The following is a 27,284-nucleotide window of genomic DNA, read 5'->3' on the forward strand; positions in this document are numbered from 1 at the left end:
ATGTAGATACAGAAAAAATAAATGCAGAGTGATAAATAATATGAAGACATTTATTTACTTTATTTACCAGTGTTTAATATTTCTGCATTCAATTAAGCCTATGTATTTAATTATTTATTAATTATGTAATAATCACGTGTTTGTTTATTTTATTATTTATTCATTTGATAATCGCATTATTAATTAAGTCACAGTTTCGTGTCTTTATTCGCTTATTCATCGAGATATGTCATTTTCTCTTTTCCATAGACCTACAGTTTCGTTAAGTTCTGTCAGTGCCTACATCTCTAGTAAAAATCAAACTTAAAATGTATGTAAGAATATAAGAAAGAATGTAAGAAAGTAGACTGTATTAAATTAGGGATAAGGAATGCTGTGAAATATGAAATGTAAAAAGCACAGAGGTCGAAATAGCCTAATATGGAAGTCCATTTCCGCCACTGACAGAAAAAAATCCCCTAAATCATATTTATGAGATTAAAAAGTCAAAACTTTGAGACAAAAGTCAAACTTAAAAGAAAAAAAGTCATGATTATATGATAAAAAGTCAAGTCAGTGATGTCACTATAAACTGCCACTGTGACGCACACTCATGGTCAGATTACAATATTTGTTCTCAGTCAGCTTTACAGTGATTTAAACTGACCACATCTCGTCAAAGACTCTATTGATTTCAAAGACTGTGAAAACCGAGGCAGCTGATTGGTCAGTGTGTCCAGTGGGCCTGTCAGGGGGCGCGTGGGGATTTAAATGAGAGGCGGGGCTTATGGAGCAGCGGTGATTGAACACGTGAAACAGTGGTCTTTAGTAACTTGGAGTAACGTCCCTCTTCCTTTGTCTTTCTGGTACATTTTACCGTCTTTTGGAGACACAACGGGCTGAACTTTGAACTGAAGGCTGAAACCATGTTTGACTTGAAGAAGAGGAACAGTCTGACTCTGAACTGCGGCCGAGAGGCGGAGGAGTTCAGACGGGTGGCGGTAAGGCGGAGGGTTAAAGGTGCTTCGGTGGAGTGCGTCGCCTCACACACAGGTAACCTCCTTTACATTTCAGTTCTCATCAAAATAATGATACAAAGTCAGAATAATAAGCGAGTGTTTGACTTATATCGGCTCTAATATTGTCTACTTTAAATGTAGGGTTCATAGCAAACTCAAAACGTGTTGCTTAAATGCTTTAAAAGTGACCAGTCCAGCAGTAAATGCATTCTGAACAACTAAGTCAGTCCCTATTTCTGTTTCTCTCACCATAGCTAGGCTGGTGATTTTGGTAGAGTTTGTGGCAGAGAAAAGACTGGGAATGACTGGTTATTGTTTGGAAACATTATCCAAACACAATCTGAGTATTCTCCAATATTGTATTTATTTATTTAAGCCATATTTAACCAGGCAAGTCCCATTGAGATCAACAATCTCCCTTACAGGTATTTCAGTAACCAGATTATTAAGGCTCAAACTGCCCCTTAAGAGGGTGACCAGGGCAGCTGCTAAGGGCATTAACACTTCACATTGTTCCTGCTTTACATCAGCAAATGCTAACATAATTCCAATTGGTGTGTATGCAGATTTTTTAATGCTGTTATACATTTGGTCTGTTAGCCTCTTAGCTTGTCGGATTACTTCAGTGAAATCTCTTTAATCTCTTTCCCCTGATTCAGCCTGGACTTTGCCTGCGAGTCTTGAGACCAGCATTTGTCAATCCCTCTCACACACATACACACAAAGCAGTTCTGTTCATCCCCCCCATTGAGGCAGAGCTATCTGTTTAGATTAGAGAAGTATGTTTGCTCCAATGGTACTGTCAGATGCAGGGGTCAACAGTGCCGTCCATTTTACTGACCCATAATGGAAATTATTCTTTGGGTTGGTGTTAGGCTCGTCGAAACAAGTGTTCTTACAGGATATGCAAAGGATGGCCAGTAATTAACTTTTAAGAGGAAAATTTTTTTTTTTTGCAAGAGGGGTGTTAGAAGTTAGAGATGAAGACATTTCAAAACTTCACTCTGCCTTTTTAAAATCATAACTGGGAGGCTAGAAACAGATACACAAAGTAGTGCCTTTTGGGTTCAAAGATAGTTGGAAACATTTAAGGTATAGTTTGACATTTGAGGAAAAACACTTGCAGCAATCCAAATGAGAAAATTGATTTCTGTCCTTTTTAAATATGAAGCTGCAGCTGGTTAGCGTAGCTTAGCTAAAAGGTCAAAATCCCTCTCTGAGGGTAACAAAATTGGCCTGCCAGCACCTCTAATGGTCACTATAAGTAGTGACCATTAGAGGTGCTGGTAGGCATGTTTTATATTGTTTGCTTAAAGCTGGGGTAGACTTAAATCTGGATTAGGCAAAAAACAAAAAAAGGCAGAATCTGAAAGCACACCCTCTTCCTGTAGCTCACCTCTCTCCCCTCTCTGTCCTAAGCTCCTCCCATGAGACAACCATGGGCATATGCACACAAGTTATACAGTAACCCTGTGTTTCCCATACCTTAAGTAATTTCATCTTATTTAATTGTAGAGCTGCCTCTTTGTTCTGGCCTCATGGCCCATAGCAGCAGAGAGTGAGGCAAAGGACACACTGTGATTCGAGGCTCGAGCTAACGTTGGCTACATAAATGTGAATGTAAAGCCATAGCAGTGAGCCTTTGGCATCAATTCACACAAGGCTAAACTATTAGCAACATTTTCTGTCCATCTATAAAACGCTTCGCTTATAGTGTCCCTTTTTTTAAATTTCTTTTATTTTCACACTCTCTTTTAGATTCTCTTTTTGATAATTATGTCTGTTTTTCAGGTTGCTTTGCGGGGTAGGCAGTTATTACCAATGCTGGAATAGGAACTTTCTCAGCAGAATTATCTGCCATTAAATAAGACTGCGTGCACGTCCATTTGGTAAAAACCAAATGGACGTGCACGCACAACTGTATTCGCAGAAAAAGCCAACAGGAACACCCTTTCTCTGAAATGACCTGTGATTGGCCAAAGTCTTCAGACACATGCTAGATTTTCTAATCCCTGAATACAGAGCCAAGGGGGAGGTGCAGAAGTCTAGTGTTCTCTCAGACCACTTGGATTGCAATTTGCTGGAAGTTGATTATGGAGTTTTGCCCAATGACTCCCAGCTTAAACTGCCAACCCAAGCTGTAATGTTGTAGTCGTATGTTGTAGTTTTGTGAGGGGGTTTATGCGCTGAACATTTTTTTTAAGATGGAGTAGTGAATTCCAACAAGTGGAGAGAGAAAACAAAGTGTAGAATTAAGTGTAAAAAAAAAAAAAGTGTAAAATGACAAACTCCCATGGTAGAGGATTTTGAATATTTGAAAAAGCAGTCATTTATAGCTGTAGCCTTCAGTATACATCTTTTTCTATTTAGTTTTCTGTCAAGGTTTTTTTCTTTACCTAGACCACTGGTTCCCAACCTGGGGGTCCCAACCCTCACTAGAGGTCGCCAAAACTTCAGGGGAGGTTGTGAGGCATTCTTGATTTTTTTTAAGGGGTGTAAGAAAACATCTCAACATTGCATTTATTTCTTTAAAGAAAACTAGATGAAATTATTTTTAAAATTTGATCATTTTCTAAGATAAAACAAACAAAAAAATGTCACAGGATAAGGCAAAGTAAAGACCTGAACACAAGCTACATTCACAGAGCTTCTACTCTCTGCTAAACAGCCTCATCCGGCATTAGAAAAGTACACAGTTTAAAAAAAAAAAAAAAAAGAACAAAGAGCTAATAGAATAATGGCTCAGCGACCAGCAAAAAAGATGTATGATTGTATTGTATAAAATTGTATGAAAATTGTATAAACGCTCTTAAAAATTACAAGAAAACTCATCTCTGATGCAATATTCACAGGAAACAACCTGTTAAAAATTCATCCAAATCACTTGTTTTACACAGATTTCCTGCAGTTATTGCCTTCACTATTTGTGTAAATTAAACAGTTTTATCAGTTGTTCTGCACTGCTGTTGTTATGCCCTGAATATAACATGAAACATCCATAAAACATGTCACTTAGTCAGGGGTCATCAGTTAACTCAATGATAGAAAAGGGGTCTCTTAAGGTAAAAAGGTTGGGGACCACTGACCCAGACGGCAGTGCTGTCTAACAACAACAAAGTTGTTGAAGTGATAGTACTCTGTTTAGTGCTGATTGTTGTCTCTGAGACCCCGAAATAACTTGTAAAACTCTTAGTGGTTATACCCCATGGAGAAAAGAGAGAAGTGAGAAAGAGGAAGTATTAGTGTTGAGAAAGTAGGCTCTTAGCCCTCTCCACATGACCAACAAATCTGCTACACTTCAGTGTAGCCGGGAGCGAACAGCAAAGCTTTACTTTGTTATATAAGTTATGGATAATCTCGCATAAATGTGGACATAAACTGCAGGTAAGAAAACAAACAGTTGCACAATTTGTAAGCTGTAAGTTGTTGTGAGGTAAGGTTGTAAGAGTAAAACTGCAGTAAATACTATGATGTGTTTAACACTTAACACACCTAATCTGTAGAGAAACAGTGAGGCTTGGGCGCTATCTATTTTTTCATACCTTCATACCTACCTAAATTTTTACCGAACTATAACTATATTAGTGTGTTAGATGTGTAAATATGTTTTCCACTGCCGTCTCTCTGCCATTGTGGGCTTGCGTAACGTTATCCCCACCACTCGCAGTCGCCTCTTTCTCAGCTCAGCTGCCTGTGCTACAAGTAGACTGACTTCAGGTGGCATATGATGTTTGCTACATACAATACACCCTTAATATATCATCTCCACATGACTTTAATAGAGATGAGTGTCTGGTCATGGTATTGGTAATCATACAGTCCAGATTTCTAAATACCCTGTAAACTGTATACTGTAACACTGTGGTTCAGTCCAAGCCTAGCAACAACCTGCAGTGCCTATGAAGTAAAAGATGCAAGAGAATGTTTGTCTGACCACAGAAGCAACACTTGAGCAATGACGGTACACAACCAAGACATTAGCAAAACTACAATATGGTCAGTTTTTCTATGTGTATGTCATATGTGTTAGCTGCCGAAGGCTCAAGAGGAACATGACCTCTGAATCATACACATACTAAGTGAAAGAAGCATTGTGTGTTGTTTCCAATGAATCAGCAAAATCAGGTACTCAAAGTTCAAAAGTTGTACATTTCATTTTAGTTGTAGTCAAGATCCCAAAGTTGGTAACTTTGTGTTCAATGATTCTTCCACTTTTACCTACCAACTATTTTACCTGTGATAAAACCTCAGTTAAGCTTGACAGAAGTACACCATTCAGAAAGTTGTCTTAATGTATGTGGAAAAATATTTATGTATGGCTCAAATGATAATAGTGTGTATTTCCTTTAGTTGTGAGCGGTGGAGTGTGTGGCTCATACAGCTGTGGCGGTGCTTGTGACAGAGTCTGTGGGTCAGAACCAAACTCCAAACCAGGTGCAGAGGAAGACAACAAAAGAAGCCCTGCTAAAGGATCACCTTTTAAACCACAAGGTAGGCTGAAATCCAGTAATCTGTATGTTTTGTGGACTATACTGTACCTGCAATACATTGTACCATTATCATCAGTAAGCCAACAACTGTGCTGTCTATCTCCCCGCAGTGCCTCCTAAACCAGCTCACCTCCAGAGTCCTCTGAGGGCGGGACAAGCACAAGCCCACAGTCCCACTGCAGGGAAGTTACTACCTCAACAAGTTAACGCCACAGAGCGAGACCAGAGTCCTAATAGAAGTTACGCACTTTCCGTTTCCTGTGTTAGCCCAGAAAACAATGGTCTAGGCTCCCCTAGTCCTATCAGAAGAGGAGGGAGCAGTTTTTTTAACGGGGTGTGTGGAGCACAGATCAGCCCTGCCAGACATACTCGGGGGATTCCACGTCTCACTAGCAGTCCACTTCTAGGATCTCCAAGTCCAGGCAAAAGAGGCATTCGGAGCTGTAGCCCATTGAGGGAAGGAGGACACAGCCCTGCTAAGTTGTCCCCTAGGAACCACAGCCCTCGCACAGGATTACTACGCACCCCCAGTCCTGTTCAGGGGAGGATGGGGAGCTACAGCCCCGCCAAGAACTCTAAATCCTGGCTCGGACTGCACAGAATCCCGAACAGCAAGATGGATGTGGAAGAGAAGACAGCGGGAAAATCTTTGAGCGTGCCTGACTTGATTGTTTTCTTGGAAGAGAACAGGTGGGATTTTTAATTTGGTCCTTTTCTGCTCTTTGATTAAGTATTCCATGACAGATGTATTTTATTTCTGCAGGATTCCAACGGAAAAAGTTGAACGCTCACCACTAAAACTGCTGCAATCCCCCAACTGCAATGGGACAGCCATAACCGTCAAGGTGCCAGTTAACCATAGGCTTAAACATGCCTCAAGTGAAGCCCAGCTATCAAGCAATAGCAAAGAGCCTTCCTCGGGACAAATGAATGGCATAGAGCTGGGGAAAGATTGCACAGCAGTAAATGGGGAGGTAACACATGGCAAAATGGAAGAAGGCAAGATAACCAGAGGATACGGCTCCAGGTCCTCCTGCCACTGGAATGAGGCAACTAGAGAAGGTGGCAGGATTCACAAGGAGTCTAAAGGTGAACAAAGTGATGAGGAGAGGAAGGAGGTAGAAGGAGGTCAGCCAAAAGATGAGGAGAACACCGAGCAGAAATTGTACAACATAGCCAAGGAACTGCTGCAGACAGAGAGGGCCTACGTGGCTCGACTCCACCTGCTAGACCAGGTCAGTGTCTGTTTGTGACTTCCTTTATAAATATGCAGTGCACCTGATTCAAAAGATAAAATCTGTAAGAATCAGAGCCATTTTTTTTAATTCAGACACTAATTTCATTGTTGTATACACCATGCTCCTTTAGACTAAATCTAGGGTAGGTAGTTTACTGGAAAAGGCCTCCTGCAGCTCTTCACTGTCCTTAGCCCCACCCACCAGATGACCACAGGCATATGCACGCGCTTCATACAGCAACCTGTATGAGCACTAGTCATTGATTTCAATCATCCTGATCGTGATTGTGATCCTGGTGCTGTGACAGAGCGTCAAGTCTATGAGAATAAGGTCTTGTTAATATGCGACACATGGCAGGGATATCCGTTAATGCCACGTTCTCATCAAACTTGTTACTTCATTTACATCTTGTGTAGGGTTAAGTGTAAAATTAATTTGATTAATTAAAACTCTCTAACTCCTGCCACAGGTGTTCTGCTCACGCCTGACAGAAGAAGCAGGTCGAGGTTCGTTTCCTCCTGACGTGATACGAAATATCTTCTCCAACATTTCCTCTATCTACTCCTTCCACAACCAGTTCCTGCTACCTGACCTGGAAAACTGCATCAGCCACTGGTGGGTGCTCATGTCATAAACAGACTACACTCAGGCTCATCAACAACGACAACTCTAATTGCTTTAGTACACTTTAACAAATCACCTTACAACTCTTCCAAGGCATACTGACAACAAACAAGCAAGGCTGCACTGCAGCCCTGGCAGAGCATCACCAGGGAGGATGCTGAACATTTGTAGTAGACATCAAACCAAAACATTAATCCTGATTGCTCAAGTTATTCTCTGGAAACTATATATTTAAAATCAGCACTTTGACCTTGAGGTCATTGCCTAATTAAAAAATGTGGTGGACCTTCCCACTTCGACCAAACCTAGGTGTGAAAGCCCAGGCCTGGGTACTGTTCTGCTGCAACACGCACCCTTCCTGAGGATGTATGCCGACTACGTGAGGAACTTTGAGCAGGCCATGGAGCTGGTGAGGGTCTGGACTGAACGCTCCTCTGCCTTCAGAAACATCATCCAGGAAATACAGGTAAGACACACTCAGCAAGGCAGGGACAGAACGGGAAGGTGGCAGGGGGCTTCTGGGGCTCTTGTGACCTAGGTTAAGAATAGTGACCGACAATTTTTGCCTCTTTTAAGGTGGCAGAAGTAAAAATTAGTCATCCTCAACATTTGTTGTGTTATGGTTTCCGAATTATAAAGACAGCTGGAGAACAATTAGACACCAAACAGGCTGTAGGCTCTACAAGATGATTTTTTTTCTTTGGCAACTATCATGTTTTTCAATGATGTACAGGTTTTGAGGCAATCTATTATCTTAAATGGCTTAAAAATATTGCATATAGCTGCTGTATGTGGGGAAAAAACCTCCCTGGACCTTGCTAGGTTTGTGCTGAGCCCCAAATATTTACATCTGGCTCCACCCTTACAGCAGGGTATGTGTCAGTACTTATTTCTATGCACCTAAAAGTACGGAGGCCTGAGCAGCATGTGATGCATCCTGTTTTAGAGTCAGGAGGTGTGTGGCAGCCTGACCCTGCAGCACCACATGTTGGAACCAGTCCAGAGGGTCCCACGTTATGAGATGCTGCTCAGGGATTACCTGAAGAAACTGCCCAAGGATGACCCAGATTATGATCTTGCTCACAGTATGTATGCTGTACCATTATTACTTTCTTTATTGGTCAGTCGATCAATATCTTTTTTATGCTTCTTCTTTTCCCTCGTAAAGCGCCCGTCTGTCTCTGATAGGTCGTTATGTCTGCAGAGAGCAGAATGAACGTCTCTTATTTGTCTCCTCCTGCAGAATCCTTGCAGACCATTTCCATGGCAGCCACCCACTCAAATAGCGCCATCCAAAAAGCTGTACGTTATCATAACACACCATATCATTTACCATTTATTTCATCACTGTCACACAGCACTTTAATTGTATTAAGTTGTAAGAAAAGGTCCTAATATTGTGGTTTTCATCCAGCTATTGCTGCTTTTCTTCCTTATAATGTGTTTTAAGTACACTGGATGATTTAGCATCAAACTTTTACACATCCATTTTACATTTTTGATTGCCTCCATGCAGATCAGCTTCAGTGTTTCCCTTTCTTCTAATGCAGGAGAGCCTGAAGCGTCTGCTGGAGATCTATGAGATGGTTGGAGAGGAGGAGGTGGTCAACCCGACTAACGAGTTCATCAGGGAGGGTCGTCTGCTCAAGCTTGCAGCCAGGAACACATCTGCCATGGAGAGGCACCTGTTCCTGGTTAGAAATTAATGCAGACACACTACATCTTTGGATATTTATGTACAGACTATGATCCATAATCTTCCAAGAACATTTTGAATTTGCTTATCTACCTCTTTTTGTCTTTGATGTTTTTAACTGGCCCTTTTCTAAACCACTCTAGCTAAGGATGCTGTAAAATGTAGGTCTAATATGTGTTTGGGTTCATTTAAGGTCCAATGTGTAAGAGTGAGGGGCATCTATTGGCAGAAATGGTATATAATATTCATAACTATGTTTCCATTAGTTTAACAACAGCTGAAAATAAGAATTGTTGTGTTTTTATTACCTTAAAATGAACCCAAAAACTGAGCAGGTCCTCTTCCATGGAGTCTGCCGTGTTGTTCCACAGTAGCCCAGAACGGACAAACCAAACACTGGCTCTAGATGGGGCCTTTTGCGTTATCGTGTTTTTGCGTCAGTCACCACAGTTCTCCTATACCACTAAATCCTACACACTGGACCTTTTAAAGGAACCTTGTTGATTATGGTGTGTAACTTTTCTCCACAGTTCAACAACTTCCTGCTGTGCTGCACTCCAAAGTTCAGCCTGGTCGGGCAGCGTTATACTGTACGCTGCAGGATCGGCGTGGACGGCATGCAGGTGCAGCAGACCACCAATGAGGACCACCTACACACCTTTCAGGTCTCTGGAAAGGAGCGGACACTTGAGCTGCAAACCAGGTGAGTGTGCGTGTGTGTGTGTGTGTGTGTGTGTGTGTGTGTGTGTGTGTGTGTGTGTGTGTGTGTGTGTGTGGTAAAAGCAAGGTGTATCATACCAACTGAGCTGTTTTTGGTTCGTCTTTATTTGTTCGTTGACAGTAAAGTCACCTGCCTGTAAATTTGTTGTTGTACAATTAATTTGTTGTTAGACTACACATTGTTTGTTTATTTGCAAATATCCCAACTACTGTGCCCTAAAGCACAGCTAATCTTCCCGAGGGTCCACCTTTAAAAACACACATTAAACGTGACAGTCCACGCTAATCACCATGTTTGAACACATACATTAAAAATTGCTGTCAATATGATATAACAGATACATAAAGAGGCTTGGGCAGCCTTGGTTTAAGGTGTATTAATTGGAAAGTAGATGTCTTTGATTTCATTCTTAGATACTCAACATATAGTGAGCAGTCTGTGAACATAATCTTGTGTTATAAAATGTCAGTGCATTTACAGTGAGTACATTAAATATCTTGTTTTTGTGCTTTTTTGTTTTTCAAGCTCTGAACAAGACAGAGATGAGTGGATAAAGGTAATGGAGATATCTTGTTTAGTGATTGGTGCAACAGTAAATATTACATTGATTATAAAATCAATCCATACTGTCAACTGAGTTTTCAAAACCTGTTGTATTTCCAGGTTATTCAGGAAGCCATTAACGTGTTTCAGAGGAAAAATGAAACCTTCAAATTGGCTTCTAAGGAGCCAAATGTAGAAGAACGAGTAAGTTTGATGAAGGGGGCTGTATGTATTCAAAATGTATTCAGAAACTTCTAGAAGACTGTAAACATCCCAGCTGGTGTGTCTGTGTCTGTGTCTGTCTGTCTGTCTGTCTGTCTGTCTGTCTGTCTGATTTACAGACTGAGGAACTGGGCCGACGTGCCCCTCGCTGGATCAGGGACAACGAGGTGACCGTGTGCATGAAATGCGAGGAACCTTTCAACGCACTCACCAGGAGAAGACATCACTGCAGAGCCTGTGGCTGCGTGAGTGGCGACATGTGACAGCTTTGCACTGAACACAACACAGAGAAAAGCTCTTTTTAACACAAGATAGCATTGACAGACTCTCTGCTCCTCAGGTGGTGTGCTGGAAGTGTTCAGACAATAAAGTGGCTTTGGAGTACGACGGTAACAGGCTGAACAAAGTGTGTAAAGCCTGCTACTCCATCCTGACCAGTCAGAGAGGGGAGAGGGTGGAGTGGAAGAAGAGAAGGATGCTGGAGGTGAGTCTTGTGTGTTTTCGAAAGGTAGGGTGAGGGTTTCTGGAGCAACTTCACATATTTCAAAGGTGCATGGAGATGTGAGATGAATCAAAGGGGTAGAAGCTCCAGCAAAATTTGTAGTAACCCAAAAATGGAGATTATTATGTAAGAATTTTCTCCATTTTTGGCCTCTTCATTCACCAGGCATGTCAGAAAACCTTTTTTCACAAATTCAGTGTAACACAGGAAACTGATATGATGGTAAATATTCCTTTAAAGGAAGTATGTCCTTTTTAGAGACATAAAATACCACATAACATGGATGCAAGTCTTTAACAACATTGTGTTTTCTTTATGTGTTCTCCCAGTCGGAGGTATCTACAGTGTCCAGTGACTGCATAATGAGTGGCTTCTTGCTGTATGGTGACAACCCCAAGACCTGGCAGCAGGTGTGGTCTGTTATCACCCGGGCTGAACCTTGCATCCTCCACCTGTATACTGCTCCACAGGTAGGGGTCTCTGTGTTAGAGAAACTTGAACCACATACTTGTTTGTTTGTGTCTCACTGTTATTCGGGTGGCGGTGTCTCCATAGGGTCTGCATGTGATGTTGTCATACACAGCTGTCACCACAGTCACTCCCCGAGTGGCAAACAAACAGTCACCATCTGCAATCATGCACCCACATGGAAAAAAGGGGAACACTGCTGAAATTGTGAAGAGCTGTTGTGCAATCAACCATACAGTCTGAGTCTGTTTGTCAGACAGTTTAAGGTTAGAGTACTGCCACTCCAGGCTCTTTAATTTAGCTTTTGACACCTAAGAAAACACCTAATGATTTATTTTTAACAAACATATGCACAGAAAACCAGAATTTTTTTTTGCAGTCTTCATGATTTTGATCCATAAACAGCAAAAAATGCTGCTTTTAATCTGGACCTACAGTTAGGATAGAATGTTACACTTAACAAAGCCGAAGTTCCAATTTTTTAAGGCAGCACGGTGGTGTAGTGGTTAGCGCTGTCTCACAGCGAGAGGGTTCCTGGTTTGAACCCCTTCTGTGGTGAGTCTGCATGTTCTCCCTGTGTCAGTGTGGGTTTTCTTCCTCCCACAGTCCAAAGACATGCAGGTTAATTGGTGACTCTAAATTGGCCGTAGGTGTGAATGTGAGTGTGAATGGTTGTCTGTCTCTATGTGTCAGCCCTGTGATAGTCTGGCGACCTGTCCAGGGTGTACCCTGCCTCTCGCCCAATGTCAGCTGGGAAAGGCTCCAGCCCCCACGTGACCCTCAAGAGGATAAGCTGTTACAGAAAATGAATTGAGTGAATGGCTTGTGTGCCATTATATGGAAAAGTGATATCAGGACATATTTCCATTAGAGGGGAGAGCATGGTATTCAGCTGCAATCCAACCGCAGGATTTGTGATCGCAAAAAAGAGTTTCATACAGCTTCTCTATCCCTTTCATTCACCCCCACCCCCTTCTCCAGGATGTGAAGCCCCTGTCCAGTATACCTCTGCTGGGCTGCAGTGTGGAGGATTCCCCTCAGGAGCTCCAGGGTCAGCGTTGTTTCTGTTTACGGCAATCCAAAACCACCCACACGTTCTCCTGCGATGGCTCCGATCTCAAACAGAGCTGGCTGACAGTTCTCAAAGTTGCTGTGACAGGTGTCTATGACATCACCACCAATGGCGCCAGATGTAGCGTTAACAGTAGTGTCATCGATGATGAGGAATTTATCATCATTGGTGACGAGGAAAACCTCTCCTGAACGTTCAAGATCAGGCACCATGGAACATACTCATACAAGTATAAATAAATAAATAAATAAATAAACACAAACATACAACAGACTGAAGTCCATTGACATTAAAGACGGTAGCTTTGAAATGTGTATTTGATAAAATGAATGAAATCTAGAGGTTAAATTCAGGAATGTAAAGGTTGTTAATAACAATATCCAGGCTGTGTTTTCCTTACAAGTGGCGATGCACTTTATTTCTGAAATGGTTTACAGTAAAATAAATAAAGTGAAGGTGTTTTAACATGAGTCAGACTATCCCTTCAACTACAAACATGGTTGCTCCAGCTCTGTACACGTGGTCTAAAAGATGCCATGCGATGTGGCATGAAAATATGCTCGAGATTGTTTTCTTACAGCGGACAGCCGATCACATAATTGCATGAGGGATCCAGTGATACACAAGGCTCTGTGGGACCATAGTAGCCTTATAAAACACATTCAGCTGATCCCATTTCTTCACAGATAATGTTACAGCAATTGACTATTTACACTCAAAACAATCAACAGCTAAACAAACGAATAAACATTATGAATAAAAAGAAATACAATGGATAAAAACCATCACTGTAAAACAGAAAATGACAGAATAACCTTTAGGTTGTTGCAGGAGTACATCATATGTGCCAGGCACAAAGCCCATGGAGTAAAAAAAGCACCAGGTTAGCTTCATGTGTGCTTGAATCAGAAATTTCAGTAGCAAATTAACAATGCGATTGACTTTAAGTGATGTTACTTGAATTTAATTTTTCTTTAAGCGCATGTATTTTCTTACAGCAATTATGTAGTGATAGTTACTAAAGGAGGTTCCCCCAAAACACTGACCTTGCACATGAATTTCTCAAGTATACCTGATCTATGGAGGTTTGCAGGCTCAACTCTTTATCCCATCAAAGGGGAAAACTTAGCTTAAAGCTGCATTATTCACTGTTTTTTATATTAACTGACTCAAGCTCTGTGAAGCTAGCCTCACAGCAAGTTATGGTTTTAATAATCCAACTCACTGGTTCCCAACCTGGAGGTCCTGACCCCCACTAGGGGTCACGAAAGCTTCACAACTTAAAAAAACAAAAACAAAGTACAAAAAAAACACAAAACAGTAGCCCTACATCTTGTCATTTCATTCAGATATATTTATTTGTAAAGATTATATTGCTGAACGAAAACTATAAGTATCATAAACATGTGTTCGCCACAGAGCTTATTTTCTGCACTAATCCAAAATCTAATGGAAAAATCCCATTAGTTTACTGATGAGGGAACCAGGGCGACGCTAAGCTCCGCCTCAGCCTAGAGAAAAACGCTATCCCTGAAGCACATTATAGTGGGCTTAATGCCGCCCTACGATTATTATGATTGGTTTAAAAAATACAAACCAGCCAGAGCTTTTCCCCCCCTGACTTTTCCCCTTTCTCGGGTCTGGCTAAGTGAGACTATGCATTTATGAAACACACTGTTTTTAGCATCCATAAAGTGTTGTTTTTGGCAAAATATTTCAGTAGAAGTAAAGTGTGCTATCTATCCAGCAGTGAGTTAGCAGCTAGCTAACGAAGAAGGTTGAACAGCTAGAAACTAAAAGCCATTTTTCTTTGGACTTAGTGAAAACCAAAGTAGAGCTAAAAGAAACTTTGCGAGAATGCTCATTTTTTTGTGTTAGCTGGATGTGTAATTGAGCCATTGTTTGCTAACACATTAGCCATTAAATACGTAACAAGCAAGTGATGTAGTAGCTATGTATGTCTTTTTTTTAGTTTCGCTGTCTGCTACAAGTCAAAAATGTGATTAATGCAGCTTTAAGCTTCTCACTTTATTTCTGATAAACCAAGAACCTTGTTTCTTTGATGCACCACCTCATGTATCGACAGCAATACACAACGTAAGATACCAACAATTGCAACCTCTCTGGTAACGAAGCTGAAAGCATATGCTGCTATGGTGTGCTTTAAAATGTACAAAGCTTAAAAGTTATGTCTTAACTGATTCTCTATGATCTATTCTGCAGACGCTGGCTGTTAGATAAATCAACTCAGTGTCTTGGAATTGAGAGAATCATCTGAAGTTGCGAACTCACCCCCTGAAAGCCGGTCTTTGTCTTGATACGAGAGCTGAAAAACACGACTATACATTTGAGAAAAAGCATTAAAGACTAAACAGTGCTTTTGTAACAGCTTATGCCTCTGAAGTGCAGGCTCAGCTGACAGCACGGGTGCAAATCAGCCATTTTCAAATCGCCTCCATATCCACGTGGACGTCACCCTTGCCTGTTGGACATCATTAGAAAATCTGATTTGGTCTTAGCTTAAAAATAGTCTTAACACTGAATTGCAAATCGGTCATTTTGTCTCAGTGCCAGTCAAGGGGTTATCTCCGGGTCTGAGCAGTGAAGCCAATATGGAAGTGCCTTGAACCTGCATTCTTTCTAATGGCCAGCAGAGGGCAACTCCACTGGTTGTAAAAAGAAGTTTAGAAGTCTATGAGAAAATGACCCTACTTCTCACTTGATTTTTGATGGTCTCAATCGCTAGTTTCAAGTCTTCCTCAATACAGCAGGATGTTATTTTGTAAATTAAGGTCCCATTTAGAGTAAGATGGACAATAAAGCAGGGTGTGCTATAGGGCGTGTCTACCTTGTGATTGACAAGTTGCTACCACGGTGGTGTCCTTGGGTTCTCAGTCAGATCCACCCTTTGATTCTCCATAGCTCCACCCTCTCATCCAGTTCTGTTTGCAAAAAAACCCAAATGGCGACAGCAACAATGCCAAACTTGAGGCTTCGAAAATGTTAGTCCACCAACCAATGGGTGACGCCACAGTAGCTACATCCACTTCTTTTATACAGTCTTTATATAGTCTAGTTAAACAGCAGTGCTTACAGACATGGCTCTTGAAGACAAAAGTGGTTTGACCTGCTTGTAGTGACCTAAGTTAGATTACAAAAAAGGAGGCCCTGATTTGGACAAAGAGGCTTTAAAATGAGATGTTTTAAATCCAGCACTTGATACAAGGAAAGCAACACTGGCAGAGAGGCGGACCCCATATCACACATACGCTGACACACTATACATAAAAAGAAAAAAATATTATTTACAGGACGGCTACCTCTCTATTTCACTTTCATACATTGATCCTTTTTGTTCACTGAAAATCTTCAAATCATGACTTCATCTTGGAGGAAGTCTCATTCAACTTGATGCCCGCGCAGTACAGTTCAAGCCATCATCTTGTGTTTGAACCTGCCATCCATGACATTCAAACACGGCTCAGTGTCAAAATGCTCCAGCTGTACCCAGTCCAGAGAATCACTTTTGGGTGAGTAATCCATCGTAAGCCTCCGCAAGGCTTTATCAAGTAGAACTGACCATATTACTCTTTGTTATAATACATGAGACTGTTTTTGTTGCTCTTGCCATCAGGAGCAAAACCACGGCGAACAGAAGAAGCACAGGGAGATATACAACAAAAAACGTGATACCAGAGAAGTTCCAAACGGTCCTGAAGACTCCAAGAAGCCAGTAGTGCAGCACTCAGAGTTTGCTCGAGGCAATTCATCCCCAGTTTTAAATCAGCAGTGATGAAAGGCAGAAAGCCAGCCGTCTGTTGTCTCTCAACTGCAGCACAGCTGCTCCGACACCAGCAGGGTGTCGTAGCCGTAGATCTCCAGCAGGTGGAGCAGGAAGAGCCTGTCTCCGTGGGGATCCAGACCCATGGCCCTCACGCTCTCCTGGGTCAGCGTGGGATCGGAGCTCCCTGCCACCTCGCTGAGGGTCTGGAAAATCCTGTTGTTCTGCTCCAGGAAAAACCTGAATGTGTGAACATGTAGAAGGAAGGGTGAGTAGTTAAATATGGCAACTTAAATGTATTTGAACTTAGAAAGCAGACTTCATTTCATGTCTCTATGCTGAACAGTAGCAGTGATAAGATGGAAGAAGCACAAAGACACAGCACACATCTGCCCTTTATGAGACTGAAAAAATACAGTTACTGTGAGAGGAGGACAAAGGTCAGGAGATTCTGTCAGGCTCATTACTTCCTTGATTCATTTTTTTTCTAAGCTGCCACTGTGCCGACTGTTCTCCTCATAAAAAGATCAAGTTGTGTCAGCTCTGTGCACAGTGCTTAATCAGTAGTTATCACTCCACTGGCTGGGTAAATGAATCATGTTGTACTTACAGAATAAAGAGATCCTCTTCACTGGACACACAGTCTCCATTCTCCTCCTGGGAGTACAGCAACATCTGCCTGCACACACACACACACACACACACACACACACACACACACGGTTTATTTCCAGCTGTTAACCTTTAAAAACACACAAGAGACTGCTCTACTTTTAATTTATACTAACATATGTAATGTGTACTTGTGGTGGACATTGTGCCAGCAGCTTTGTGAGGCTGTACATAACACAGTGGTGCTTCAAGCTAAATGCTAATGTTACCATGACAAAATGGTAATACGATGTTAAAGGTATACTATGAAGGATTTTTCTTTAAAAAAGGTATGGACTCCCTCTCAACCATCACTTATGACCCACTAGAAGTGTGTTGCGGTGCATTTATCTGCAGAGACTCTGCCCTCTGCTTGGATTTTTTTCTTATTTTTTTTCTTATTTCTTCTTATGCTGTGGTCGTAAAGTATTTTATGTAGTTTGGGCTTCTTTTTAAGGAGATTTGGTAACAATAAGAAAAATGTAAAGCAACACCAGCCGTAGACTTTTGTAACATGTGAGCAGTAGTTCAGCTGTTAGAAGTGTTTCCTACCTCTGTTCTGTGAGTTTGCGATATTTCTCCCTGTCTGCGGTGCTGAGGCGGAGCAGAGGCTTCAGGCCGTCTCTGTAGGTCTTTACATTCTGATTGTCTACATACACATCGTACAGATCCTTCTTCTCCTCAAAGATCTTCTCAGTAGTGCCTAAAGAGGTAAGAAATACATGAGATGGTTTAATACCTGCTGAGGAATCAGACCAACAAGTCTTTTTTCAGTGTGGCTTTAACATGTTTCAAGCATCCACTTACACGCCACGTAGGAGAGCTCGTTCTCCAGGGCGCTGATGTCGGCCACGTTTACGTAGAAGAACGGGCGGAACTCGGGCACGGCCACGCCGATACCGGGGATGGAGATGTTTGCCAGGCAACAGCAGCAGTACACTGTGAGGGGAGAGGGGGTGGAGGGTGAAATGAGATAAATGATGCATGAGTGTGGGTGAGAAAGAGAGCGACACAGGATGTGAATGTGTGTATGACGTGTAGACTGTCTCACTGATACAGCTGGAGAGAAACTGGATGTACGCTGATGTGAAATCACAGTTGTCTGATTAAGTTTAATGGGCTCCAGAGCTGTAACAGATTGTGGAGACTTGAAGTAAAGTAAAAACATGAAAACAAACATTTTTCTTTTAGATTAAAGGAATATTTTGACACGTTGTGAAATACACATTTTAATATCTTGCAAAGAGACCCACAAAAACAGGCAAACAACCACAAAACCTTCAGACATAGAAAGGTAAACTGTTTCCACCTGTTTCCATTATTTGTGCAAAGCTAAGCTAACCAGCTGCTGGCTCCAGCTTTGTATTGATCTTAAAGTCTGATACCACAAAAGTGCTACCAAACATCTCATCTGACTCTTGGCAAGAAAGTCAATATGCAGAACTCCCAAAATGTTGAACTATTCCTTTAAACTTCTGTAAAAATAAATCCATTCTCACCTCTGTAGCAGACCACACCCACAGGTGGAGGGGAGAAGATGAGGATGCGTCTGCGCAGCAGAGCCAGTTTCCACAGCACCATGATCTGCTCCCCAAAGAAGCGGATGAACTGGGACATACAGCCTGCAGGGTGAGTGATCTGGTCCATAGGTATTCAGACACAGTGGTAAAAAAAAGTTACTGAGTCATATAGAGTAAAAAAAAACAGCAGCTTACAAAGTTGTAGAACGGCCGCTTACCTTCATCTCAGGGTGCATGCTGTGGTTGATGGCAGCTCCCCAGGCATTGGCTGGACATGCAGTAACAACACCATCACCACTGGGGGGCAGAAGTGCTCTCTTGTCCTCATAGAAGGCCTCCAGGGGGGAGTAGTGGCCCGGGGACTGAAGCTGGAGCCTGGGGCACCAAAAAATAAGATTTTTTTTTGGACAAAATTCTAAACCTTAAAATAAACCATTTTGGTTTTAAAATGGAGCCCTAACATGTGAAATGCATGTGGCTAACAGTCATTATTAGTGCAATTGCAGCTAATTGTAATTCACATTCATTTGGCCTGGAAACCCTCAGTGAGTAACAACAGACTGGACTACAGTGAACTGCAGTGGGCTGGATGTCAATCTGTGAAATAGTATGCTAACAAAGTACAGAAGAAAAACAGCTGGCTGAGTATGCCTGTAAAATGTGATGTTTTTTTTGTGTTAAGGCTTCATTATTAATCTCTAAAACAGTGGTGGAAATATTTTTCAGCCATATGCCCCCTCACCAGTGCATAACATTATTGATAAAAACAAAAACAGGGAAAGAAAAGCCTCTATAAAGAGGTAAAATAAAACTAGGTAAATCCTATTAGAACATATTCTTCCCGCTACTGATGGTATTTTAGTGGTTCTGTTTTCGCTTTCTTTTTCACTTCTTGCTCTATGTTTTCCGCTGTATTGCTATTATGTTTCAACCACAACTGGTTGCATTAATTTTAGCAGTTGACAGTTTATGGCAGTGAACGACTGCTTCAAAAAAAAAAAGAAAAAAAAGAATACTGAATATAACATTTGGTTTATCAAACTTACACTTGCATTTTTTCTAACTTAAATCAAATTATTTTAAGCATGACTGATATTTTTTAAACGTGTACCCCCTAAAGTACTCCATTAAATGTTTGACATGTTTGCTTGAAAAATGACTTAAATTAATTTCTGATCAAAGTTAAAGTAGATTAAAATTCTGTAAATCAACTACTTGATCAGTTAAGTAATTGTTTCAGCAATAAATGTGATCCTCCAGGCTAAAGGTTGAATTATAAACGAGGTTATAGACAAGATCACTATTTAACTAATTAGAGATTTAGGTTTCCAACTGCATGTAAGACCAGGGGTGATTCTAGGATCAGAGGTTTAGGGGTGCTGAGCACCCAGAGAGCTGCCCGTCCAGGCAAGATAAATTTTTTTTTTGTTTTGTACATTTTAACTCAATTTCATTCCCACATTTGTGAAAGAAAAGCACAACACTTTTTGGGAAAATGTGTGATTAAACCATCAAATCTGATAAAGGTTATTTAAATGCTGAGCCACAGCAAAAGAGGAATGGATTGGAATCATAAAAGAAACATATTGTAAGCCTAATTTCTGGGGGAGGATAACTCATTTTGATACAGCAGCTCCTCAACATACACATAAACAGTATGTTTGTTTCTGGAGTAAACCAGCCCCCTATTGTGAGTACCAAAAATACCAAAAATGGACCTTGGACTTATTTTTTGGATTTTTATTTGAAATGCAATGCACAACATGTAACATTAACATATTAACAGTAATTGACTTTTTCAATGTTTGTCTCTGCCTTTTTCCTTCTTGTCTGTATTATATAATACAAATACATAAATAAAAATAATCTTCAATACACTTCAAAAAAAGAAAAGTGCTTGAAATCTACAAAATAATAATAATAAATACACACAATAGGAGTTATAATGTTAATGGGCATCCAGTCAGTTAGCTAGTCAGTAGCACCTTGGCTTTAATATTAACACATGCACATGACACAACAGCTAGCTTCTCTCATTCCAATTCAAACAGAGGACAGTGGTACTGACCACCTGTAACGTTTCCTAGCTAGAAAAAACGTCAGCTAACTCCTACCTAACAACATAAACAGTGACCTACGATTAAATGCAGCAAAAATGAGGACTGGTAATGATAATAATGTGTTGGTATTGAGTGGTAGACGTTAAGAAATGTGCCACATATCCTGGTTTAAGCCAGGTACTTACACCACTACTGCATATCACCTACTCTGGAAGGCAGCACATTGCTCTGTGCAGATAGAGCGCTCAGAGCCCGAGTCGGGGAAAGATGGTGGGGTGGATCAAACCATTTTTGAGGCAAGGGGTGGGGGTGGGGGGTGGGTGGGGGGGGGTGCTGCTGTATTTTTGTTGTTACAATATTAGGTTGCAACCAAGCACTCTATGGTTTTGACACTTTTCTAGCTTGTTAAAAAGGGACATACAGAAAATAAATAAATAAATAAATAAAAAATCTCTCAAATTTTAGGGGTGCTGGGATTCAATTTAGGGCCCAAAAATGGGCTAGAAACGCCTATGTGTAAGACTCACATGCAGTGTTTTCTTATGTGTCACCAACTGTACCATGGGTTACATAGACATTTTAGGATTCTATACCAAGACACAGCTAATTAGTTCTGCTAGCTGCAAGTGCCAGGAGAAGACAAACAAGAGAGTCAAAATCAGAAATGGAGGGAAGGAGAGATAGAGAGAAAAGAAAGGGAAAGTATCCATGAATTCCTAAATGTCTGAACCACCTCATGACCAACAGTGAGCCCTTTATGTAACTGCCATGGCAGTCAGCAGATGGGGAATCTGGAGCGAGCTACGAGGGGAATGATGAGTAAGGAGCATGACCGCTGCATGACTGGGGGCCAAGAGAGGCCAGAGTGTGGGAACTGAGGAGAGGGAAGAGAGGAGGAGGATCGAGGGAAAGCAGACAGGAATGTAGAGAGAGAGCTGTGTTCAAAGGGAAAGTGTAACATGGGTGTGACAAGGCATGGGGTGTAACACTGAAGTACACGAGTCTGCTCACTCCAGCAAGTTCTTAATTATTAATGGGGTTTAAAGATAAAGGAAGTGTAGCAGGGAAAGAAAACAGGAGTTATGGAAAGTGTGAGAGTGGTCTATTTGAGATGAGGGAAAAGAAAGAAGAACAGGAACTTGGCTATGAGCATTCAAAAAGCCCCTCTAGCAACCCCTAGTGGCCATATGTGAACTTGCCTCTGGATTAACATGGCCATATGTGAAGCCTCTGACTAGTGGTAGTAGTGGTGGTGTCACAGGACGAACTCTTTGATTGAACAACTGAATTACTTGAAAGACATTTTGATAATTAATTAAAGCTGTAGTTGGTAACACCTCGATCAAAGTTAGGTAAGTTCTTCTGTTAGTTTCTTCTCTCTTCCCTCATCGAAATGAGGGAGTAGGGGAAGGTAGAGTGTACGGCCCGGTTCGGCAGGGGAGAGTTCAGTCCGCACAGACGTCTCTCCTTGGCTCTGCCTTCCCTTCGCTCCTTCTTACTTTTCTATCTACCTTTGTGATTTCCTACTCTTCTATCCATCAAACCCTTTGGCTCCCACTCAGACCCCCAGACGACACTATTACTCCCACTCATAGTCTCAAGTATGTGCATCAGGGATTGTACCATCTAGTCCTAAAGTGAACCAATGCAGTAACAGAATCTTGATTAATATTTGATCAGTGCTGCCTAGTTTGACAGTTTGACCGCAGTTCACAAGCTGCGACTGACATAACTGACAGCCATGTAAGAGACTCCTTAGCTCTGATTGGTTGTTCTTGTTCAGGTGCAGTAGACTGCAAATGCCATTAGAAGCACTATTACCCCTTTTCCACTAAATGAGCTCTGGCTCTCACACCGGTTCTGTTCAGGACTCTTGAAACCTTGGTGCTATCTAGCGCACCAGCCCATGTTTCCACCAGTTATGATCAGAACCCCGCAGATGTTTATTTTTATACTATTAATGAGACTACGGCATGCTCTTTTTTCCTAGGATTTCTCACTTAACATCTCTATTGTTGCCTTCTCCATCCTCTCTTTCCAATCTGTAGAATCTAACACGCCCACTGATGTCGTCACGATTCGCACTTCAGGTCAAGGAAAACCTACTGTCGTTTGCTTCTAGCTGGGAACCAATTTTTCGGATACCAAACCAATTTTCCATTTGGTCAAAATGCTTTGAATGGTTTAAAATTAGGTTTAAACTTTTTCTACTATGGCATAAAGTTATTTCTTTGATAAAAGTTACCAACTGCAGCTTTAATCATTTTATATAATATGTCAAGCAAACAGCGGGTTCCAGCTTTTCAAAATGAGGTTTTACTCTTTTGACCACCAAACTCAACTATAAAGCCGACATGGGAAGTACTTAAAGTGTGTCGAAAAAATTGGAAATTGGACCATGTACACTTCCAAGATCTTGTGATATGTTCGTGACATTTTATAGAAGTTATTTTGAGCCTGTTGCTCAGTGAAAGTAATATTCCCTGTAATGTGCATCAGCAAAACACTCTGTTGTACAAACTAGCTCCTCTTACCTGACCTGGTGCTCCAGAAAGCTCATGTAGCGGTAGAGCAGGGTGTAGGAAGGTGACAGGATCCCTACCGACTTCATCCTCGCCCCCCTCTCCACCGTGCTCTCCACCGCCATGTTGGCAAAGCAGGCGAGGCCAAAGTAGCAGCCCTTCCGGAAGTAGCTGTGGATGGATGGAGGGATGGGAGAGGGAGAGAGGGAGACAGACGAGGCCATGAGTCATGAAAAGCAAAGGCACTGCCAGATGGCTGGGCTTTCTTTTCTTTTTTTTTTTTGCCAGGCAACACTTTGTGTCGTTCTGTCCTGCCAGGAGGAGGACATGGGGCCGCATCCTAATACTCAACATTACCTTCCTCCTCTTGGTTGTTGCCCTTCAGGTTGTACAGAAGGTGAACAACTTCCTCTATAGTGCAAATGCTTACATGAAGTCTGTGGTGACTCGGTGGGAGCCGCTGGCGATAGCTTTGAACTCCACTCCCTCCAGGTCCATGTCTTTGGGCAGACACCACTCCAGCATATTTCCTATCACACCCACACAATATTAAAACACACAGGCCAGCAGACAAGCACGGATACAAGACCACACTGTAAATATATTATCAGCATTTCATTTAATGTTCATAAAAAAACAACAGGGACTGGATTCCTTGGAATTCATTATGTGTTGGACGCTGACGCTCGGGCGGCAGCTGAGCAAATATGGTTTGATAGGAGTGGGGAGACAGAGAAGGTGACTCAGCCTCTGTGGTTTTCAATCTAATCATTAGCTACACATATCAGTCAGTGGAGTCTCTGTAGAAATATGAGTTGTTTCGTCAGATCGAGCCTACAGGTCTGTATCATCCACCTGCGGCTTAACACAAAAGATGTTCCATTACCACTCTGACAGCTGGTATTGACTTTAAGTATTAAGCTTTAACTATCGTGCAGTGCAAAGTGCCTTTCAAAGCTGTTTCCTGTACAGAGGGACTGGTATTAAATGGCCTCTAGAGACTTAATATTTTTTCATTATATAGTTTACATCCTATTTGTGTACAAAGGCACAAAATCTGGATACTTTGATTTGTGATGTATCATCAGGCTCTTGATGCTAGACTAAAGTCTATAAGAAATTATCCCCAATTACTGTTTACTGTCAGCTCTCTGCAGCGTTATTACAGGTGAAGTACTACAATTAATCCTACTCTATTATGCTTGTTTCAGCACAGTAAAGACAGTGGTGTAGTGGTAGCTGATGAGGCTGGTGTACTGCTAGGTAAATAGGTAGGTTACCGAGGAGGAAGTGGGTATACTCTCCTATATATTCCAAAAGCTTTTTGGCTGATGGGTGGGTATACTATAAACGGACAGAAGGAGAGGAGGGTATACAGTACACCTGTATAAACCCTAGACGACACCACTGAGACTCAGAAATGTTCTAAGAGATCCTTAAGTCTCATTTCTTCACTTGAAAAAGAAACCTTTGGGATGTCTTGGCAGCATTGTTGCATGTCTTCACTTCCCTGACTTCCTGTCACTTCTCTGCTGTGCTCTCTAATCAAAAAGGTCCAATTAAATACCCCCCCACAGCCCTGTGTTTTGGGTGGATTGCTCCTTTAAGTAAGCACAGGTGAGGCTTTCTTTCTGTAAGTAGAAATGGGGCAATCTTTTTGTGATATCTTGCCAAAACACTGACACAATAATAGCCTACATTTTGTTTCAATGCTAAGGCGAATGCTGAGGTGTAGCGAAGGGTATATCCACCTCTTTTTCTGGCCATTTACCCACCTATTGCCCAAAACGCCATTGGAATATATAGGAGATTATACCCACTTACTCCTTGGTAACCTACCCATCTACCTTATAGTGCACCCACCTCATCAACTACCATCACACCACTAGGCAGAGGTATATTTTCCTTGATATTTTAAAGGTCCAGTGTGTAGGATTTGGGAGCACCTATTGGCTGAAATGGTATATAATATTCATAACTATGTTTCCATTAGTTTATAATCACCTGAAAATGAGAACTGTTGTGTTTTTGTTACCTTAGAATAAGTTGTCTGTATCTACAAAGGGAGCGGGTCCTCTTACACAGATGTCACCATGTTGTTTCTACAGTAGCCCAGGATGGACAAACTAAACACTGGCTCTAGACACTGCCATTTACGTTATCACATTGGTCACCGTAGTTTCCCTACATTCTTGGCACATGGGAGTTTCAGTTCTGCAGCCTCACTGCTAGATACCACTTGATCCTACAAACTGGACCTTTAACATATGAGTGACCTTTGATACTTCACTGTTTCATCTTGGTTGTAAAATTCTGCAGTTATGTAAAACATTTAGTAACATATTAAATAAAAGAACATGTTGTTCTCTACAGGTACACATATAATGATGTACCACAGCCAACTGTCTTGTAATGTATGATTTACCTACTGTGCATTCTGTTAGTCTCATCCTATCAGTACACTGCGAGCAATAACGTGTCCTGTTTTATCTTATCATGCATTACCGTGTCAATCCAGGCTCTGTTATTAAGGAAAGCTGTGGCATCAGCTCATTAGGGTAACATTATTGACTGTACAGACCAGGCACTGATCAGCTAATCTACCTGGAGTCTTGTAATTGAAGCCTTTTGTGCAAAGCCCCTATCAGATGGTGGTAGTGGGGGAGTACTAGTGTCAATGACCCTTCCACTGAGCAATTTTTTAAAGCACTGATAACCTGTCATAACCTCACCCATGCTGCAAAATCAGAAAGCACCCATGTCCAGCCGATAGGGAATCTTCCCACTTGCAATGAACTCAGGTTTTTTTTTCCTATCATTTTGAAACATTAAATCTTATGATTCTTAAATTAATCACCCCTCTAGGTGAGTAACCTGATTGGCTCCTATTTCACAGGGGCTTATCTTGTCTTCAACATGCCCCTCATTAAAAATGTATAGGCCTGCCTGCTCTCTGCAGAAACGACCAGCTGATTGATCCCCATCACGGAACTCATCCTTACATGTCTGTTTCTGTAGTCAGGCGACAGATGGCTTTTAATCACGTCTCTAAACTTATGGCCAGGTCAGAGAGAGCCACACCTGTAGGAGAAGGTTCTGCAGACTTGGTACAAACACGCGCTCTTCATATTTGGGCGTGAGACACAGGGATTGCTTGCATTAGACGAGGCTTGGTTTATATTCTGTTTTCCTGTCTATAAACATGATCTTTTCTCTTTGTGTGTGTTGTTTAATAAAGCAATGATACTCCCATGTTGCATATTTGATGTCCCACCTGATCTGGTATTGAATGTAACGACAAAGACCGACACAATCTGGTCCTTTTCCTCCCATTTCATCATCCTGTCCTCCAGCGACACCTCCCTCGATCCTGGATCCGAGAGATGCTCCTCGCTGTCGGGACGCAGGGCTTCATCCTTGCCCGCCGGGATGCTGGAGGTCGCGGGTGGGGCGCTGCAGCCGTCTGCGTTGGATACAGACCTGCTGGGAGTGGGACCCCCTGGACTGCCGCTCCACCCAACACGGCTGTTGGAGGGGCTCGCCAGTCGGTCCTTGGCGTGGGGTGCCGCCGGTGCCGCTCCGCCGGGCTTCTCCGCGGACGGAACCTCCTCCCAGTCCAGCAGAGGGGCTCGGTCCGACCGCTCCACCATCCTGTCGGCGGTCCCGCCTCGTCAGTCTCACAGCGGATTGTAAATGATGTCTCAGCCGACGGGCACCAGGTCCATCCGTGGATAATTACACCTCAGAGCGAGTCCCGCATCGTAAAGTTCTTTTTAACTGTTCAGAACGGTTGCATTTTGCATCAAATTAACGTCGCGAGACCAGCTTTCACATCTATCTTTATAATCTTTCTTCTCTGAGGTGATCATAAATTTGATGCTGTTGGGAGAGGGCAACTCCTTCGTCTAATGTGAGCTGCATTCAAAACAATTCACCAGTCGCTGTCACACTCCCGTTACTACGAATAGTTATTGAACGTTTAGGAAAACGGTACCGTTTTGGCTTCTTGAATGTACCCTGCACCAGAGCATCAGGATGAATCTTGTCTTCCTGAGTAGCACTTTCGCTGGAAAGATTTATGTTTTTATAAAGAATATTCTCGTGTTAAAAAAAAAATACTCTTAATATGTCAGATATATTTTTAAAATTTTGAAATTGTACCATTAATTGATATTT

General features: G+C 41.8%; 2 protein-coding genes across 2 annotated transcripts; one reads left to right on the top strand and one right to left on the bottom strand.

Annotated features, from left to right (window-relative positions):
* Positions 1–762: 762 nt before the first annotated feature.
* LOC117249281 (FYVE, RhoGEF and PH domain-containing protein 4-like) lies at positions 763–13,609 on the top strand. Its single transcript, XM_033614842.2, has 16 exons — positions 763–1,032; positions 5,349–5,489; positions 5,599–6,178; positions 6,252–6,723; positions 7,196–7,341; positions 7,660–7,816; positions 8,297–8,435; positions 8,594–8,652; positions 8,901–9,044; positions 9,577–9,749; positions 10,293–10,323; positions 10,431–10,514; positions 10,652–10,777; positions 10,873–11,016; positions 11,364–11,504; positions 12,484–13,609. Exons 1-16 carry the CDS (start codon positions 906–908, stop codon positions 12,763–12,765), a joined length of 2,946 nt encoding a protein of 981 aa, XP_033470733.1. The 5' UTR covers positions 763–905; the 3' UTR covers positions 12,766–13,609.
* LOC117249282 (DENN domain-containing protein 11-like) lies at positions 12,965–27,052 on the bottom strand. Its single transcript, XM_033614843.2, has 9 exons — positions 26,383–27,052; positions 23,539–23,638; positions 23,121–23,279; positions 18,745–18,901; positions 18,506–18,644; positions 17,814–17,945; positions 17,559–17,709; positions 16,966–17,034; positions 12,965–16,595 (listed from the first exon to the last, which is right to left on the bottom strand). Exons 1-9 carry the CDS (start codon positions 26,756–26,758, stop codon positions 16,400–16,402), a joined length of 1,479 nt encoding a protein of 492 aa, XP_033470734.1. The 5' UTR covers positions 26,759–27,052; the 3' UTR covers positions 12,965–16,399.
* Positions 27,053–27,284: the final 232 nt, after the last annotated feature.

Source organism: Epinephelus lanceolatus, chromosome 23 (genome assembly GCF_041903045.1).
Source record: "Epinephelus lanceolatus isolate andai-2023 chromosome 23, ASM4190304v1, whole genome shotgun sequence".
NCBI lineage: Eukaryota > Metazoa > Chordata > Actinopteri > Perciformes > Serranidae > Epinephelus > Epinephelus lanceolatus.